Raw genomic sequence first — 18,992 nt, forward strand, 5'->3', positions numbered from 1 at the left:
CATGGCCGTACACGTTTGGGCTGGAGCAAAGGTTTGGGTAGCCAGGCAAGGAAATCTCCACAGACCTGCGACTTTGCATGCTACTTGAACATGCACACTTTCTATGATTACATAAGACATTTATTGTTACAGTAACCTCAATGTGGCCAGGGATGTGATACTCATTTTAAAGTTGAATAAATAGTGTTACTTTAGTTTGTAAGATAACTTTAAGCTATTACTGTATTACAAAAGCAATATTGAATTGTGTTTGGTTGACAACGCAAACAAATAAACATTTAAAGGAAATATCTGCTGCTTGTATAGTTCCAACTGAGCCACTGGCTTAATCATATTCTCTAACTTTTTATTTCTGTTGAGATAAAGACCTGAATCACACAATTAATTTGTTAACTGATCGACAAGTTAATAGGATATTTACTGTATTGCAAAAATATTGAATTGTGCTTGGTTGTCAACGCAACCAAATATAGACATTTGAAGGAGATGTGTCCTTGGATAGTTTCGTCCGTGCCACGGTCTGGCTTTAATTCCAGTTTGTCTACAAATGTATACTTACAATTTGAATTAATGGGCTAAATCAGATGAAACATTAAATGCACTTTAAATACAGTTTGATTTAATTTAGTCATTGTTTAACTTAGATTTTTGGTTGAGATGGAGACATGAATCAAACTTTATATTTTACTAACTTGTAGATTCCATTTGAAATCAACCAAAGCTTGAATCCTGTGTTGAATTGAAACAATAGCTGTTGATGACTTAAGAAATGCTATATAGGCCTAAATATCATCATTGATGATATATGGTCATATTTCATTTGCTCTGTTATACCTACCCTTGACTTTGATAGATTCACTGTTGCTATCAACAATCATTCTCACATTAGTAACAATTGGTGACAAATATCAAAAGTTTAGCAGGGCTGGGCTTGGTAAAAATATCCTTAAGTGCGTCAATCTAATTAACAAACAAAAGAATCCAATCAAAATTCATCAGTTAGTTTTTTTGCATGGGTTGCATCTCAATCCACTGTATCCGCCTATGTCGGCCTTCCGCCACTGTAGTAGAAAATGGCAGAGCTACGGCGCGTTTGTCAGACCAGGACACATCCCAAAAATTGGTCTTCTTACAAAAACGTCTGAACGGTTTGGCCTACTAACGAATATAACCGCTCTATGGAAAGATGAAACTAAAGAACACACTGGTTTTGCTCTACGATCCCCACAAGTGTCACGGACCGGTCTGAATGTAACCCAGTACCAGTTTTAAAAAATGAACGGAAGGTTGGAGTTAGTTTTGTGCCAACAATAATAGGGGTTAAATGTGTTCAAAAACAAAAATATTTCCTGAGCTTTCTTATATCTCCTATAAATAGGACAGACATCAAAAACCTTATTCCTTATGTCTGTTTTCCCACATATGAATGTGTTACTCAATGCCACTATAGTGGTGAAGGCCAAAATCAATGGGGGATACCTACAGGGGTCCTACAATTCTAAATCAAATAGTCATATGATGGATAATTTAGCTATCTTAAAACAATTCCATATGTTAGCTTAGTAAGAACCCCCCCTGCCTACAGTTGTTTCTTATAGTGGATATTACGTTGAAGATCTGATGTTGTTTAAAAGGTACAAATTCAACATATTTAGAAAAATGGTTATTATGATGATATATTCCTGTGGTTGAAATTACAACAGTTGATTACTTTTTTCAAATCCAATGTATTTTCCACGTCACAATATGTTGACAAATTACGTTAAAACAACGTTGACTTGACCAGTTTGTGCCAAGTGGGTACAGAGTCTAGTGGTTATGGTAACATATGGACCCATGCGTACACACGTGCGTGCGCACACACACACACAAAAAACATCAGTGCATTGCAAAAGAGTGTCAGAGGTTGTTCATGGATGCAGAGACAGACAGAAGCCCTCCTCCTCTCACAGTGTGTAAGCCTGGCTCAGGAGCACATCGTAAGACAAATCATACTAATCTTACTTTCAGTCCTATTCTAGTTCATGGTGGAACTGTTATTGTTGTTGTAGTTGTAACGTTACATGGTAAAAAAAACATTGCAAAATAAACAAAAGTAGCATAACTTTACACTGTACAGTACGGTATAGAGTGGAATGTAGGCAAGTTAATTTGAGAATCACATACGATAAAACATGATTTGATAATGAGAGACGGGATGGTAGGAGGAGTTTGGGAGTCTCTTCCAATTTCCGTAAGAGTGCTGAGCTTTTACATTGAGATGGTTTGACCTCTCGGTGACCCCTCCTTCCCCGTTGAACCTTCTTCCTCCTCTTCCTCAGTCTGATAGAGTCTCTGGTAAGGAGGGTTCAGAGGGTGATACCCATAGACAACCCCCCCCCCCCTGCCTACAGTTGTTTTCTTATAGTGGATATTACGTTGAAGATCTGATGTTGTTTAAAAGGTACAAATTCAACATATTTAGAAAATTGGTTATTATGATGATATATTCCTGTGGTTGAAATTACAACAGTTGATTACTTTTTTCAAATCCAATGTATTTTCCACGTCACAATATGTTGACAAATTACGTTAAAACAACGTTGACTTGACCAGTTTGTGCCAAGTGGGTACAGAGTCTAGTGGTTATGGTAACATATGGACACATGCGTACACACGTGCGTGCGCACACACACACACAAAAAACATCAGTGCATTGCAAAAAGAGTGTCAGAGGTGTTTCATGGATGCAGAGACAGACAGAAGCCCTCCCTCCTCTCACAGTGTGTAAGCCTGGCTCAGGAGCACATCGTAAAGACAAATCATACTAATCTTACTTTCAGTCCTATTCTAGTTTCATGGTGGAACTGTTATTGTTGTTGTAGTTGTAACGTTACACTGGTAAAAAAAACATTGCAAAATAAACAAAAGTAGCATAACTTTACACTGTACAGTACGGTATAGAGTGGAATGTAGGCAAGTTAATTTGAGAATCACATACGATAAAACATGATTTGATAATGAGAGACGGGGATGGTAGGAGGAGTTTGGGAGTCTCTTCCAATTTCCGTAAGAGTGCTGAGCTTTACATTGAGATGGTTTGACCTCTCGGTGACCCCTCCCTTCCCCGTTGAACCTTCTTCCTCCTCTTCCTCAGTCTGATAGAGTCTCTGGTAAGGAGGGTTCAGAGGGTGATACCATAGACCCATAGTCTGTCAGGGAGCTCAGTCCCTCAGTCCTATTATAGTCCCACATTTACAAGGAGAATCCCACTGAGTTACACGATGCAGAGAAACACATCAGCACGGCAAAGGAACACGAGGTACAGCAGAGGGAGGGAGAGAGAGACGCAGCATGGTCTCAACCTACTTGACAGACAGCTTTGTTAGATTTGATAAAATATGGTAATTATATAGAGTACCATAAACCATCAAAGGAACCTTGAATGGGAAGGAATTAATCATAAAAAATATTTGGAGGATGAAAACAAACCGGTTTGGTCATAAGTGCATTGCTTAATTAAACTCAAGTGCTCCGTGACAAACGTGTAGCCATCTAGAGGATGTCATGGTAGAGGAAACTCAAGAACATTCTCGGCTATCCACGTCTTACGAAAAAGGTAATTTCTTACAACTGAATGACTGTACTACAATTAAGTTKTTTTTTTTGTCAATTCACTTCTCTAGCTCCTAATATGGTTGGGAACTAACATGCTTTCTACCTAAACTCAGATTCATTGGAAGACACACTTAGGACTTTAGAGGCGAGTGTCACAAATTATACACTTGTTTGCACTTACATATGCATTGTTAAGTTATATCTATTTGGTTTATATCAAGTGTCTCTAGATTGAACCCTAGAATGTACATAATGTATCACCTCATACCAAAAGTTCACCTTAGTCTTCAATTTCCTTTAAGCCTACAGTTCACACAACATTCCTAATTTGATTGCCTAGAATTACATGAAGTAAATAAAATATAAATATAAAAATAGTTGTGGACGTACACTTTTCATTCATCCCCCATTCAGAAACACTTAGCAATCTGAGCACGGTCGACATTTTTTAAAATAGAAAGAAAATTAGAAAGAAAAGCTGACAACACTATCAACAGATTGGGGGGGGTGACCACATAGCAGTTTTAGGCTTACCTGTTGTTGCCTCCTATGATGGGTTCTGAATAATGATTACATTTAAATGACATGGACTTTATGGCTATATACTGAAAATATACATTCCAATATTTATATAGAACTATCTTAAAGATACAAATGTGCAAAATTTGTAAACAAATGAGATCCTTGGTGTAGTTGGTAGGAGGGAGCTCAGTCACAGCCTGGTGGGCTCCTCGTCACTGTCGCTGCAGTTCCCACAACAGTCCTGACAGGGGGTGATACAGAAAAGATTTATCAGGAGGCCCAATGAGAARTTAATGAGGAAAACATTGGAGCATTGATTAGGAGACAGGACACCAATATGTAAGCTTCAGGAGCCTGATGTACTACAGTACCCATACTGCTCGGTGTGAGATCTTACACAGAGCATGGTGGGTGATGTAGTACATAACAAATGCTAAAATAGGTTTATTCTGGTTTATCAAAAAATCCCAGTAGTCAATAAGAATACATACACTTACAGCCAAAAACATACAGAGACCTATCAATAATAAGATACAATGGAGAGTCAATGACACAAACAATACTGAGGCTTTATGTTTAATAAGGTTGAGGAGCTCACCTGTCTCCCAAAGAGCCTCTGCAGCAGCCCTTGCTTGGGTGGTGGCGAGGGCTGTCCTCTCCAGTCCAGGTCCGGGGGAACTGTCCCGTCTGTGTGAAACACATTGAGCTCCTGAAAGCACTCAGACTCGATCATCTGGAAACAGAAGAAACAACATTGATCGCAACATCAAACCTAAAATCCATCGTTACACAGCTTGTTTGATAAAGGGGCATATCAGGGTAAAGGGGACTTTGAGATGCGTACCAAATGGCACCCTACAGAGCCCTATGAGCCCTGGTCAAAAGTAGTGGACTACATAGGGAATATGGTGCAGAACCCAAGTGTTTTTTTTGCCAGGCCACTGACCAGCACATTAGTATGATAAAAGTGAAGGCCATCTTGATAGGACAGGGAAGTGAAAGCATCTAAAAATAGAGCTCATTTGCCCAGTGTCTTTGTCSAACATAGCTGATAGGAAAATAATTGACTGACACGCTGTCTTCGAAATGACTAAAAGTGTTTTCAAGCGGGCTGATGACAAATCAAACCACGCCAGTCATTTTTGCTTCAGGTTGCTTCCTTTTGGTGCGTGCGTGTGTGACCTCTGACCTCCATCTGCCAGGGGATGGACACGCTGCCTGTGGACACTTTACAGTAGAAGGAGTCATCTTTGGGCTCCAACTCCACCCCCTTGACCGTGGAGAACTGCTCGATGTCCAGTACGTCCTTACAGTAAATGGCCTGGGGCTGGGGAAGCAAACAACATTGTATGTCTACTGTATATCCTGTGTTGCATGCACTATACATTTATGTAATCATGTGCTCTGACAATGCCTTATTACTCTTGAGGGTATTAATAACATCACATGGTATATACAGTGGGTATCATAAGTATGAATCTCCATTGGATTTCTTCACATTTTAAATTAAATCTGGTTTAAATAATTTTTTGTCAACAATCTAGACAAAATACTCTGTCAAAGTGGAAGATTTTAGTTTTTTTTTWAAAAGATGAATGAAAAATACAACAGTATGTGGACACCCCTTCAAATTAGCAGATTTGACTATTTCAGCCACACCCGTTGCTGACAGATGTATAAAATCGAGCACACAGCTACGCAATCTCCATAGACAAACATTAGCAGTAGAATGGCCTTACTGAAGAGCTCAGTGACTTTCAATGAGACACCGTCACCTTTCCAACAAGTCAGTTCATCAAATTTCTGCCCTGATAGAGCTGCCCCGGTCAACTGTAAGTGCTGCTATTGTGAAGTGGAAACATCTAGGAGCAACAACGGCTCAGCCGCGAAGTGGTAGGCCACACAAGCTCACAGAAAGAGACCGCTGAAGTGCGTAAAAATCATCTGTCCTCGGTTGCAACACTCACTACCGAGTTCCAAACCGCCTCTGGAAGCAACTTCAGCACAATAACTGTTTGTCGGGAGATTCATAAAATGGGTTTCCATAGCCGAGCAGCTGCACACAAGCCTAAGATCACCATGCGCAATGCCAAGTGTTGGCTGGAGTGGTGTAAAGCTCGCCGCCACTGGACTCTGGAGAAGTGGAAACGCATTCTCGGGAGTGATGCCAGGAGAACGCTACCTGCCCGAATGCATAGTTTGGTGGAGGAGTAATAACGGTTTGGGGCTGTTTTTCATGGTTCGGGCTAGGCCCCTTAGTTCCAGTGAAGGGAAATCTTAACGCTACAGCATACAATGACATTCTAGACAATTCTGTGCTTCCAACTTTGTGGCAAGGCCCTTTCCTGTTTCAGCATGACAATGTCCCCATGCACAAATGCAAGGTCCATACAGAAATGGTTTGTCAAAATTTGTGTGGAAGAACTTGACATCCCTAGCCGCGTCCTCAGAGCATGCGCAGACCAGCTGGCTGGTGTGTTTATACGGACATATTCAATCAATCCCTATCCCAGTCTGCTGTCGCCACATGCTTCAAGATGGCCACCGTTGTTCCTGTTCCCAAGAAAGCAAAGGTAACTGAACTAAATTTCGTAGCACTCACTTCTGTCATCATGAAGTGCTTTGAGAGACTAGTCAAGGATCATATCACGTCCACCCTACCGGTCACCCTAGACCCACTTCAATTTGCTTACCGCCCCAATAGTTCCAAAGACGGTGCAATCGCCATCACACTGCCCTATCCCATCTGGATAAGAGGAATACCCTATGTAAGAATGCTGTTCATTGACTACAGCTCAGCATTCAACACCATAGTACCCTCCAAACTCATCATTAAGCTTGAGACCCTGGGTCTCAACCCCTCCCTGTGCAACTGGGTCCTGGACTTCCTGACGGGCCGCCCCCAGGTGGTGAAGGTAGGAAACAACATCTTCACTCCGCTGATCCTCAACACTGGGGCCCCACAAGGGTGCGTTCTCAGCCCCCTCCTGTACTCCCTGTTCACCCATGACTGCGTGGCCATGCACACCTCCAACTCAATCATTAAGTTTGCAGATTACACAACAGTGGTAGGCTTGATTACCAACCACGACGAGACAGCCTACAGGGAGGAGGTGAGGGCCCTCGGAGTGTGGTGTCAGGAAAATAACCTCTCACTCAATGTCAGCAAAACAAAAGAGATGATCGTGGACTTCAGGAAACAGCAAAGGGAGCACCACCCCATCCACATCGACAGTACAGCAGTAGAGAAGGTGGAAAGTTAAGTTCCTCAGTGTTCATATCACAGACAAATTGAAATGGTCCACGCACACAGACAGTGTGGTGAAGAAGGTGCAACAGCGCCTCTTCAACCTCAGGAGGCTGAAAAAAATGTGGCTTGTCACCGAAAACTCTCACTAACTTTTACAGATGCACAATTGAGAGCATCCTGTCGGGCTGTATCACCACCTGGTACGGCAACTGCACCGCCCACAACCGCAAGGCTCTCCAGAGAGTGGTGTGGTCTGCACAACGCATCACCAGGGGCAAGCTACCTGCCCTCCAGGACACCTACAACACCCAGTGTCACAGGAAGGCCAAAAAGATCATCAAGGACAATAACCACCAGAGCCACTGCCTGTTCACCCCACTTCCATCCAGAAGGCGAGGTCAGTACAGGTGCATCAAAGCTGGGAGAGATTGAAATACAGCTTCTTTCTCAAGGTCATCAGATTGTTAAACAGACACCACCAGCGCCTGCCTACCTACAGACTTGATATCATTGGCCACTTCAACAAACGGAACACTAGTCACTTAAAATGTTTACATATCTTGCATTACTCATCTCACATGTATATAATGTATACTGTATCCTTCACTATCTATTCTTTACCATCTATTGCATCTTAGCTGCTCTGTCACTGCTCATCCATATATTTTATACTTATATATTCTTAGGTTTTGTTGTGGAATTGTTAGATACTGCTGCACTGTCGGATCTAGAAGCATAAGCATTTCGCTACACTCGCAATGACATCTGCTAACCATGTGTATTTGACCAATAAATTTGATTTGATTTGACTAGCCTGCACATAGCCCTGACCTCAACCCCATCGAACACCTTTGGGATGAATTGGAACGCCGGATGCGAGCAAAGGCCTAATAGCCCAACATCAGTGCCCAACCTCACTAATGCTCTTGTGGCTGAATGGAAGCAAATCCCCACAGCAGTGTTTCAACAATCCCCCAGAAGAGTGGAGGCTGTTACAGCAGCAAAAGGGGGGGACCAACTCTATATTAATGCCCAAGATTTTGGAATAAGATGTTCGACGAGCAGGTGTCCACATACTTTTGGTCATGTACAGTGATTAGATAAGTATTCACCCCCCTGAGTAACATGCTAGAAACACCTTTGGCAGTGATTACAGCTGTGAGTCTTCTTGGGTAAGTCTAAGAGCTTTGCACACCTGCACTGTGCAGTATATATATATATTATTTTAAACATTCTTCTTGAAACTCTGTCAAGGTGTTAGGTGTCATGGCTAGACAGCTATTTTCAAGTCTTGCCGCAGATTTAAGTCAAAACTGTAACTTAGCCACTCAGGAACATTCACAGTCTTATTGATAAATAACTTCAGTGCAGAGTTGGTCTTGTGTTGTAGGTTATTGTCCCACTGAAATGTGAATTTCTCTCCCAGTGTCTGGAGTAAAGCTGATTTAAAAAAAATAAACTTTATTTAACTAGGCAAGTCAGTTAAGAACAAATTCTTATTTACAATGACGGCCTACCAAAAGGCAAATGGTTTCCTGTGGGGACGGGGGCTGGGATTAAAAATATTAAATACAAATATAGGACAAAAACACATCAAGACGAGAGACACCACAACACTACATAAAGAGAGACCTAAGACAACAACATAGCATGGCAGCAACACATGAAAACACAGCATGGTAGCAACACAACATGACAACAACACAACACGGCAGCAGCACAACACGGTAGCAGCACAAAACATGGTACAAACATTATTCGGTACAGACAACAGCACAAAGGGAAAGAAGGTAGAGACCACAATACATCACGCGAAGCAGCCACAACTGTCAGTAAAAGTGTCCATGATTGAGTCTTCGAAAGAAGAGATGTAGATAAAAGCGGTCCAGTTTGAGTGTTTTTTGCAGCTCGTTCCAGTCGTTAGCTGCAGTGAACTGAAAAGAAGAGTGACCCAGGGATGTGTGTGCTTTGGGGACCTTTAACAGAACGTGACTGGCACAACGGGTGTTGTATGTGGAGGATGAGGGCTGCAGTAGATATCTCAGATTGGGGGGAGTGAGGTCTAATATGGTTTTATAAATAAGCATCAACCAGTGGGTCTTGCGACAGGTATACAGAGATGACCAGTTTACAGAGTAGTATAGAGCGCAGTGATGTGTCYTATAAGGAGCATTGGTGGCAAATCTGATGGCCGAATAATAAAGAACATCTAGCCGCTCGAGAGCAGCCTTACCTGCCGATCTATAAATTACGTCTCCATAATCTAGCATGGGTAGGATGGTCATCTGAATCAGAGTTAGTTTGGCAGCTGGGATGAAAGAGGAGCGATTACGATAGAGGAAACCAAATCTAGATTTAAGCTTTGATATGTGCTGAAAGAAGGACAGTGCACCATCTAGCCATAGTCCCAAGTACTTGTATGAGGTGACTACCTCAAGCTCTAAACCCTCAGTAGTAATCTCACCGGTGGGGAGAGGGGCATTCTTCTGACCAAACCACATTACCTTTGTTTTGGAGGTGTTCAGAACAAGGTTAAGGGCAGAGAAAGCTTGTTGGACACTAAGAAAGCTTTGTTTTAGAGCGTTTAACACAAAATCCRGGGCAGGGCCAGCTGAGTTTAAGACTATCATCTGCATATAAATGGATGATAGAGCTTCCTACTGCTTGAGCTATGTTGTTAACTAATGCAGGGATTCCACTCGGATTTTCTTTTTACCCCGAAAAATTCCCCAGTCTTTGCCGACGACAAGCATACCCATATCATGATGCAGCCACCATCATGCTTGAAAATAAGGAGGCAGTTACTCTGTGATGTGTTGTGTTGGATTTGCCCCTAACATAAGGCTTTGTATTTAGGCCTTGTTTTTTTTGAAGTATTACTTTAATGCAGTGGAATTCAAACTTTTTCAGCGGGGACCCCATTTTTCACAGCAGAATTTCTGGGGACCCCATTTTTTTCACAATCATTTCTTGCGACCCCACCACACCCCAAATCTAACGATACGACCTTAAAATCTGTAAATTTTCTATTTTTATATCTATATTTAATCTCTTATCAAAATGAAAAGACTCATATAAATACATTTACTCAATAAAATTGCATGTTTTAAATGAGCTTTCTCAAAAACGTTTGTATATATTCCCATACAATAATCTGTTTTCTTAATATTCTTTTGTAGTTGAAATTTTGCTGACACCAAAGCAGTTCTCCTGTCACGAACCCCAACTTTGAATACCACTGCTTTGGAGAGACTGATGGCGCCGACGGAGATGGCAGCATCGTGACTAGCTCTTAGGAAACTTTGCACTATTTTGTTTTCTTATGTACTATTTTTTACGCTATTAGCTCAGGAAATGTTGTGTGTCATTACATACAGCCGGGAAGAACTATTGGATATTAGAGTGGTGGTAACTCACCAGAACTACCAGCATTATGATTTGAATGACATACCGCTTTCCCGGGAAAGGGGCCGGCGGGCGGGCTGCCTTCTGAGAATTTGTAGGCGATTGAATAAACCCTCACTGCCTTCCATTCTGCTAGCAAACGTGCAATCTTCGGAAAATAAAATCGATGACCTATGTGGAAAATGGGACATTAAACTGCAAAATCTTATGCTTCACGGAGTCGTGGCTGAACAACAACATTGCCAACATACAGCTGGCTGGTTATACATTGTATCGGCAGGATAGAACAGTGGTAAGTGGTAAGACCAGACGCGTCTGGTAAGGGGTGGCAGACTATGTAAATAACAGCTGGTGCACAATATCGAAGGAAGTCTCAAGGTTTTTCTCGCCTGAGGTAGAGTATCTCCTGATAAGCTGTAGACCACACTATCTACCTAGAGAGTTCATCTGTATTTTTCGTAGCTGTCTACATACCACCACAGACTGATGCTGGCACTAAGACCGCACTCAAAGAGCTGTATTCCGCCATAAGTAAACAGGAAAACGATCACCCAGAGGCAGCGCTCCTAGTGGCGGGGGACTTTAATGCAGGGAAACTTAAATCTGTCTTACCAAATTTCTATCAGCATGTTAAATGTGCAACCAGAAGGAAAACAAACTCTGGACCACCTTTACTCCACACACAGAGACACATACAAAGCTCCACAGACAGTGACGCATACATTTGCAATTTGGCAAATCTGACCATAATTCGATCCTCCTGATTCCTGCTTACAAGCAAAAATTAAAGCAGGAAGCACCAGTGACTAGCTCAATAAAAAAGTGGTCAGATGAAGCAGATGCTAAGCTACAGGACTGTTTTGCTAGCACAGACTGGAATATGTTCCGGGATTCCTCCGATGGCATTGAGGAGTACACCACATCAGTCATTGGCTTCATCAATAAGTGCATCGATGACGTCATCCCCACAGTGACTAAGTACATACCCCAACCAGAAACCATGGATTACAGGCAACATCCGCACTGAGCTAAMGGCTAGAGCTGCCGTATTCAAGGAGGGGGACTCTAACCCGAAACCTACTATGCCCGCTGATGAACCATCAAACAGGCAAAGCGGCAATACAGGACTAAGATTGAATCGTACTACACCGGCTCTGATGCTCGTCGGATGTGGCAGGGCTTGTAAACCATTACAGACTACAAAGGGAAGCACAGCCGAGAGCTGCCCAGTGACACGAGCCTACCAGACGAGCTAAACTACCTCTATGCTCGCTTCAAGGCAAATAACACTGAAACATGCATGAGAGCACCAGCTGTTCCGGAAGACTGTGTGATCACGCTCTCCGCAGCCGATGTAAGACCTTTATACAATTCAACATTCACAAGGCCGCAGGGCCAGACGGACTACCAGGACGTGTACTGCGAGCATGTGCTGACCAACTGGCAAGTGTCTTCACTGACATTTTCAACCTCTCCCTGCTCGAGTCTGTAATACCAACATGTTTCAAGCAGACCACCATATTCCTTGTGCCCAAGAACACTAAGGTAACCTGCCTAAATGACTACCGATCCGTAGCACTCACGTCTGTAGCCATGAAGTACTTTGAAAGGCTGGTCATGGCTCACAACAACACCATTATCCTAGACCCACTCCAATTTGCATACCGCACCAACAGATCCACAGATGATGCAATCTCTATTGCACTCCACACTGCCCTTTCACACCTGGACAAAATGAACCCCTACACTACCATTCAAACGTTTGGGGTCACTTAGAAATGTCCCTGTTTTTTAGAGAAAAGCACATTTTTGGTCCATTAAAATAACATAAAATTGATTAGAAATACAGTGTAGACATTGTTAATGTTGTAAATGACTATTGTAGCTGGAAACGGCAGATTTTTTATGGAATATCTACATAGGCACATTATCAGCAACCATCACGTTAGCTAAGCCAAGTTTATAATTTTAAAAGGCTACTTGATCATTAGAAAACCCTTTTGCAATTATGTTAGCACGCTGAAAACTGTTGTCCTGATTAAAGAAGCAATAAAACTGGYCTTCTTTASAYKAGTTGAGTATCTGGAGCATCAGCATTTGTGGGTTCGATAACAGGCTCAAAATGGCCAGAAACAAAGATCTTTCTTCTGAAACTCGTCAGTCTATTCTTGTTCTGAGAAATTAAGGCTATTGCATGCGAGAAATTGCCAAGAAACTAAAGATCTCGTACAGCGCTGTGTACTAACTACTCCCTTCACAGAACAGTGCAAACTGGCTCTAGCCAGAATAGAAAGAGGAGTGGGAGGCCCCGGTGCACAACTGAGCAAGAGGACAAGTACATTAGTGTCTAGTTTGAGAAACAGACGCCTCACAAGTCCTCAACTGGCAGCTTCATTAAATAGTACCCGCAAAATACCAGTCTCAACGTCAACAGTGAACTGGCCTTCTAGGCAGAGTTGCAAAGAAAAAGCAATATCTCAGACTGGCCAATAAAAAGAAAAGATTAAGATGGGCAAAATAACACAGACACGGACAGAGGAACTCTGCCTAGAAGGCCAGCATCCCGGAGTCGCCTCTTCACTGTTGACGTTGAGACTGGTGTTTTGCGGGTACTATTTAATGAAGCTGTCAGTTCAGGACTTGTGAGGCGTCTGTTTCTCAAACTAGACATTATATTCTTTGCGTCAGACTCATTAAAGAACAAATCTTCGTCCAGGTCGAGGTGAGTAATCGCTGTTCTGATATCCAGAAGCTCTTTTTGGTCATAAGAGAAGGTAGCATCAACATTATGTACAAAATAAGTTACAAACAATGCGAAWAAACACACAAAATAGCACAATTGGTTGGGAGCCCGTAAAACGGCAGCCATCCCCCCTCCGGCACCATTCTTCAGGTTGACACTACAAGATCTGTACACCTGTATGAGGATGTTCTCCCATCCTTCTCAAGCTCTGTCAGTTTGTATTTGCCCACTATGAAATTGTGAAAATGATAATGTCCTTTTAGTGGAAGAGCAGTTTGTAAAGACCACCTGAAATTTTATCCTGTTTTGGTGGGATGGAGTTTTGGCCTGCCTGGCGTATAAGTTAATAGACCAATAACAAAGAGTTTCCAATAACAGCTTGTTTTCAGATTACATATCCCTCCCATAATCTTGTCCAATTAAGCCCCTCAATCAGGCCACTCCCAGCCAGTTCTGGCAAAATTCTTGCTTGAGAAATTGCTCTTTGCTAAGAAGCTATTTTTGTCTCTTTTTATCCATTAAAAAATATATATTAATAACAGTAAGGTACTTAATTGTTACCCAGAAATTATTTGATACCGAGATAGAAACAGCTGCCTTTAAAATAGATATTCAATGACTGATTTGATCTACCAATCACTGCCCTTTATGAGGCTTGTGAAAAGCTCTCTGGTCTTTGTAGTTGAGTCTGTGCTTGAAATGCATTTGGAAAGTATTCAGACCCTTTGACTTTTTCCACATTTTGTGATAGCCTTATTCTACAATTGATTAAATCATTACCCCCCTCATCGATCTACACAAGTTTGGCAGCGATTACAGTCTTGTCTTCTTGGGTATGACACTACAAGTTTGTCCCAGTCTTCTCTGCAGAGCCACATCTCTGTCAGGTTGGATGGGGAGCGTCACTGCACAGCTATTTTCAGGTCTCTCCAGAGATGTTAGATCAGGTTCAAGTCCGGGCTCTGGCWGGGCCACTCAAGGACATTGAGACTTGTGCCGAAGCCACTCCTGCGTTGTCTTGGCTGTGTGCTTAGAGTCATTGTCCTGTTGGAAGGTGAACCTTTGCTCCAGTCTAAGGTCCTGAGCGCTCTGGAGCAGGTTTCCATCAAGGATCTCTCTCTACTTTGCTCTGTTCATCTTTGCCTCATTCCTGACTAGTCTTCCAGTCCCTGCCACTGAAAAACATCCCCACAACATTATGCTGCCACCACGCTTCCCCGTAGGGATGGTGCCATGTTCCCTACAGACGTGACGCTTGGCATTCAGGCCAAATAGTTACATTTTTATTTTTTATTTTATTACTCATGGTCTGAGAGTCCTTTAGGTGCCTTTTAGCAAACTGGAATTTTGCTGTCAATGTGCCATTTACTGAGGAGTAGCTACCGTCTGGCCACTCTACTATTAAGGCCTGATTGGTGGAGTGCTGCAGAGATGGTTGTCCTTCTGGAAGGTTCTCCTATCTCCACAGAGGACATCTGGAGCTCTGTCAGAGTCACCATCGGGTTCTTGGTCACCTCCCTGACCAAGGCCCTTCTCCCCCAATAGCTCAGCTCTAGGAAGAGTCTTGKTGGTTCCAAACGTCTTCCATTTAAGAATTATGGAGGCCACTGTGTTCTTGGGGACCTTCAATGCTGCAGAATATTTTTGGTACCCTTCCCCAGATCTGTGCCTCGACACAATCCTGTCTTGGAGCGCAACAGACAATTTCTTCGACCTTTTGGGTTCTGAGAATATACTTATTCATGTCACTGATGGAGTGCTGAGGTTTAGAGGGTTTTTACATCAGAAGTGAATGGTTATCTCTAGGAGCCAGATGGCTTTGGAATGTGCTTGGTGGACAGGAGGAAGACACAGGATTGCTATAGGGGAAACGGGTGAACATCTGTGGATTAGGAAAATTAGGGGTTGAGGTCAGTTCAGATCCCCTTAAGGGAGAAATTATGGTTTATTACCCTATTACTTCGTCTTCCTGTCGAACCATAATAGATGTAAGGATTGGAGAGAAGGAGGAGTGCCTAAATTGGAGTATATATACTTGTGGTGGTGGAAACATGTTTTGTCTGAATGCAGCTATATAAATAAACTTGGTTAAGCTTTCATAATGTCCGTTGAGTGTTTTACTCTTAGAATTAGAACCTAACAGACCTCATGGCTTGTTTTTTTCTCTGACATGCACTGTCAACTGTGGGACCTTATATAGACAGGTGTGTGTTACATTTTGAGTCTCATAGCAAGGGCCTGAATACTTATGTAAATAAGGTAGTGTCATATCCAAGAAGACTCGAGGCTGTAATCGCTGCCAAAGGTGCTTCAACAAAGTAAAGGTTCTGAATACTTATGTAAATGTCAGATTTCAGATTTTCTTTTATAAATGTGCATAAATTTCAAAAAAGCAGTTTTTGTGTGTAGATTGAGGCAAAATATATATTTTATCCATTTGTAACATAAAAAAATGTGAACAAAGGGAAGGGGTCTGAATACTTTCCAAATGCATATGCCATTTAGTAACCGCTTTTATCCAAAGTGACTTGGGGTCATGCGGGACCTTACAGATGTTGTATGTATGGCGGACAGAGTTATTTCATTTGTAAAAAAATATATATTCTCACTTTGAAGGGATACTTTGGGATTTTCTCAATGAGGCCATTATCTACTTCCCCAACTCATGGATACAATTTTTATGTGTCTGTGTCCAGTATGAAGGAAGTTAAAGGTAGTTTTGCGAGCCAATGCTAACTAGCATTAGCGCAATGACTGGAAGTCTATGGGTATCGGCTAGCAGACTTAAAAATGGTATCCACAAGTTCATCTGACTCTGGGAAAGTAGATAAAGGGCCTCATTGTAAAAATCCTGAAGTATCCCTTTGACATTATGGAGTATTTTGTATAGATCAATGACCGAATCACATCTATTTCAATCCTACTTTGTAATACACTAAACACATGCGTGCACACACGCAATCACATCAAGTGGAGGCAGCTCATTCATTCTAACCAAGAAGACTACCATATAAAGACAAAAAGGCTAGATGTTTCATGCCATGACAACGTCACTACATGTGTCACTCTTGGAATCTATCTAAATTATGCATTATGGAGGATGACGTCTGTACAGTGAACAGATTGGACCACACAGTGTGTTTCCTTACATCAGGGGTGAAGGGGGCCTTCAGCCTGCCAGCCTTCAGCCTTTTAAAGTTGATGKATCGGAAGATGTGGTGGGCCTTCACCTCCGTAGCACCCTCCCCCTGGCAGCCCAGCCTCTCACTGGGCTCTTTGGCCAGCAGCTGGGCGGAGACAAGAGTGAGAGATAGCAGTGTTACTAAGCAACAAAGTAAATATGTTATACTGTTAAACTGATGAATGATTGACTGATCTGCTGTATAGACCCAGTCGGTAATAGATGGTTACCTAGGTTACCCCATTGGCTCACAGCAAAAACTTGACCTTTTCAAAGCAATTTTCTTGTCTGCTTGTTTTAGTTCATTATAAAACTACATTTAAAGAAAAATGTGTCTAAAGATTCAACATTGCCTGCTCCCTAGCATTCTCCCTACTTAAAAAACGGTATATTGTACGGCTTCCCTAATGCCCCGTTTCATGACGATGCTAGCAGCCACTTAAGTGAGTGAGTGCTAGTTAGCTACCGACCGGAACATTAAGCTAGCCAAGACCAACAACACAAACAAACGGACTATACAGCTACAAGTAGTGAGTGGAGTTACAAACGGGCTGTACTTAACAAGTTAAATKTCTTACCTGTGATTAAATGTTTTCCACACACACATAGCTACGTGTAGCCTACGCATCCCCACATTTACCACACCAAATAGMCTCAAGCCACAGGGCTCTTCTCGCAGGCTGTATTTCCCTACATGGGAGCATTGCGAACTGTGGGTTGGGATTTTTGACCTGGCTACATGACTTTTGTATATATAGTTTATGTAGAAGAAAAAAAACATCATCCTCTCAACTAACTTTCACTATTGATTACAGAGTAAACCAAAGGACCAGCTTTGGATAAATGTACACGTCAGTGTTGGAGTTAATTTAATCTTAATTAAATTAATTTAKAAGGTAATGAAATTCAACACAGCAGCTTCTCGGCATATTTTGTTGTTTCTGTATAACATCAACGACGAAGTTGTCTCTTACAATGGGGTTCAATAGGAAAGAATGTTGGTTTTCCCCAATTTATGGGCACGGTCGAGGAGAATTCCTTATTATTATGTGGATACTGACTGGGACTATGTGTTTGGAGTTTTCAAATCATAAAAGACAACCTTTTGTGCTTATATTAGAAGTCATAAAAAAACTGAATAAAAGCGTCCTTCATGCACGTACGTCACGAATGCAAATTCTTTTTTTAAACATGACGCTGCCTTCACAAATAAAAGTCAGTACTATAAAGATATATTTTGATATGCAAAGCAAATGCCTGTGCCAACAGACAAMGCATGATCTCATGTTGTTGATAATATGAAGAGGTACTGCAGTCCAGTACCATTTTGCAGAGGGACTTGGTGTCCTCTGAGAACTTGTCTGAGTACTCCTCCTCCACGTCTCTGACCAGCCTCTCCACTTCCTCACGTTTGATCTTCTTCTTGCGCTGCTGGAAGGGAGACTGGCCCTCGATCATCTCATACAGCAGACAGCCCAGCGCCCACCAGTCTGGGCTGAATGTGTAGCGCTCATTCTTAACCACCTCCGGAGCTGACACACACACACATTAGGATGACAGGCACGCATACATACGTATGCGCACACAAACAGACACATGATTACGAAGCATTTACGTAATACTTATGACTTTATGAATGTCGTTGTTTATTTATACTAAACAAAAATATAAATACAACACGCAACAATTTCAAAGATTTTACTGAGTTACAGCTCATATAAGGAAATCAGTCAATTTAAATAAATTCATTAGGCCCTAATCTATGGATTTCAYATGACTGGGCAGGGGGACAGTCATGGGTGGGCATAAGAGGGCAAAGGCCCACCCACTTGGCATCCAGGCCCTACCACTGGGGAGCCAGGCCCAGCCAATCAGAATAAGTTTTCCCCACAAAAGGGCTTTATTACAGACAGAAATACTCCTCAACACAACCCCAGCACCCCTCAGACGATCCYGCAGGTGAAGAAGCCGGATGTGGAGATCAAGGTCTAGCGTGGTTATACGTTGTCTGCGGTTGTGAGACCTGTTGGACGTACTGCGTAAATTCTCTACGTAAATTCTCTAAAACGAGATTGGAGGCAGTTTATGGTAGCAACAGCTCTGGTGGACATTCCTGCAGTCAGCATGCCAATTGCACTCTACCTCAAAATTTGAGACATCTGTGGCATTGTGTTCTGTGACAAAACTGCACATTTTAGAGTGCCTTTTATTGTCCACAGTACAAGGTGCATCTGTGTAACAATCATGCTGTTTGATAAGCTTCTTGATTATCTTGGCAAAGGAGAAATGCTCAA

General features: G+C 42.2%; 1 protein-coding gene across 1 annotated transcript in view; it reads right to left on the reverse strand.

Annotated features, from left to right (window-relative positions):
* Window positions 1–3,512: 3,512 nt before the first annotated feature.
* Window positions 3,513–18,992, reverse strand: part of LOC111980885 (G protein-coupled receptor kinase 6) — a 47,621-nt gene continuing 32,141 nt past the window's right edge. Inside the window, exons 12-16 of the mRNA XM_024011931.2 lie at window positions 18,022–18,230; window positions 16,667–16,804; window positions 5,309–5,446; window positions 4,718–4,852; window positions 3,513–4,360 (exon numbers count right to left, since the gene is read on the reverse strand). Of these exons, the coding sequence (XP_023867699.1) occupies window positions 4,310–4,360; window positions 4,718–4,852; window positions 5,309–5,446; window positions 16,667–16,804; window positions 18,022–18,230 (671 nt within the window). The 3' untranslated portion in view covers window positions 3,513–4,309. The remainder of the gene's footprint in view (window positions 4,361–4,717; window positions 4,853–5,308; window positions 5,447–16,666; window positions 16,805–18,021; window positions 18,231–18,992) is intronic.

The sequence above is a fragment of the Salvelinus sp. IW2-2015 genome, linkage group LG20, assembly GCF_002910315.2.
Source record: "Salvelinus sp. IW2-2015 linkage group LG20, ASM291031v2, whole genome shotgun sequence".
Taxonomy (NCBI): domain Eukaryota; kingdom Metazoa; phylum Chordata; class Actinopteri; order Salmoniformes; family Salmonidae; genus Salvelinus; species Salvelinus sp. IW2-2015.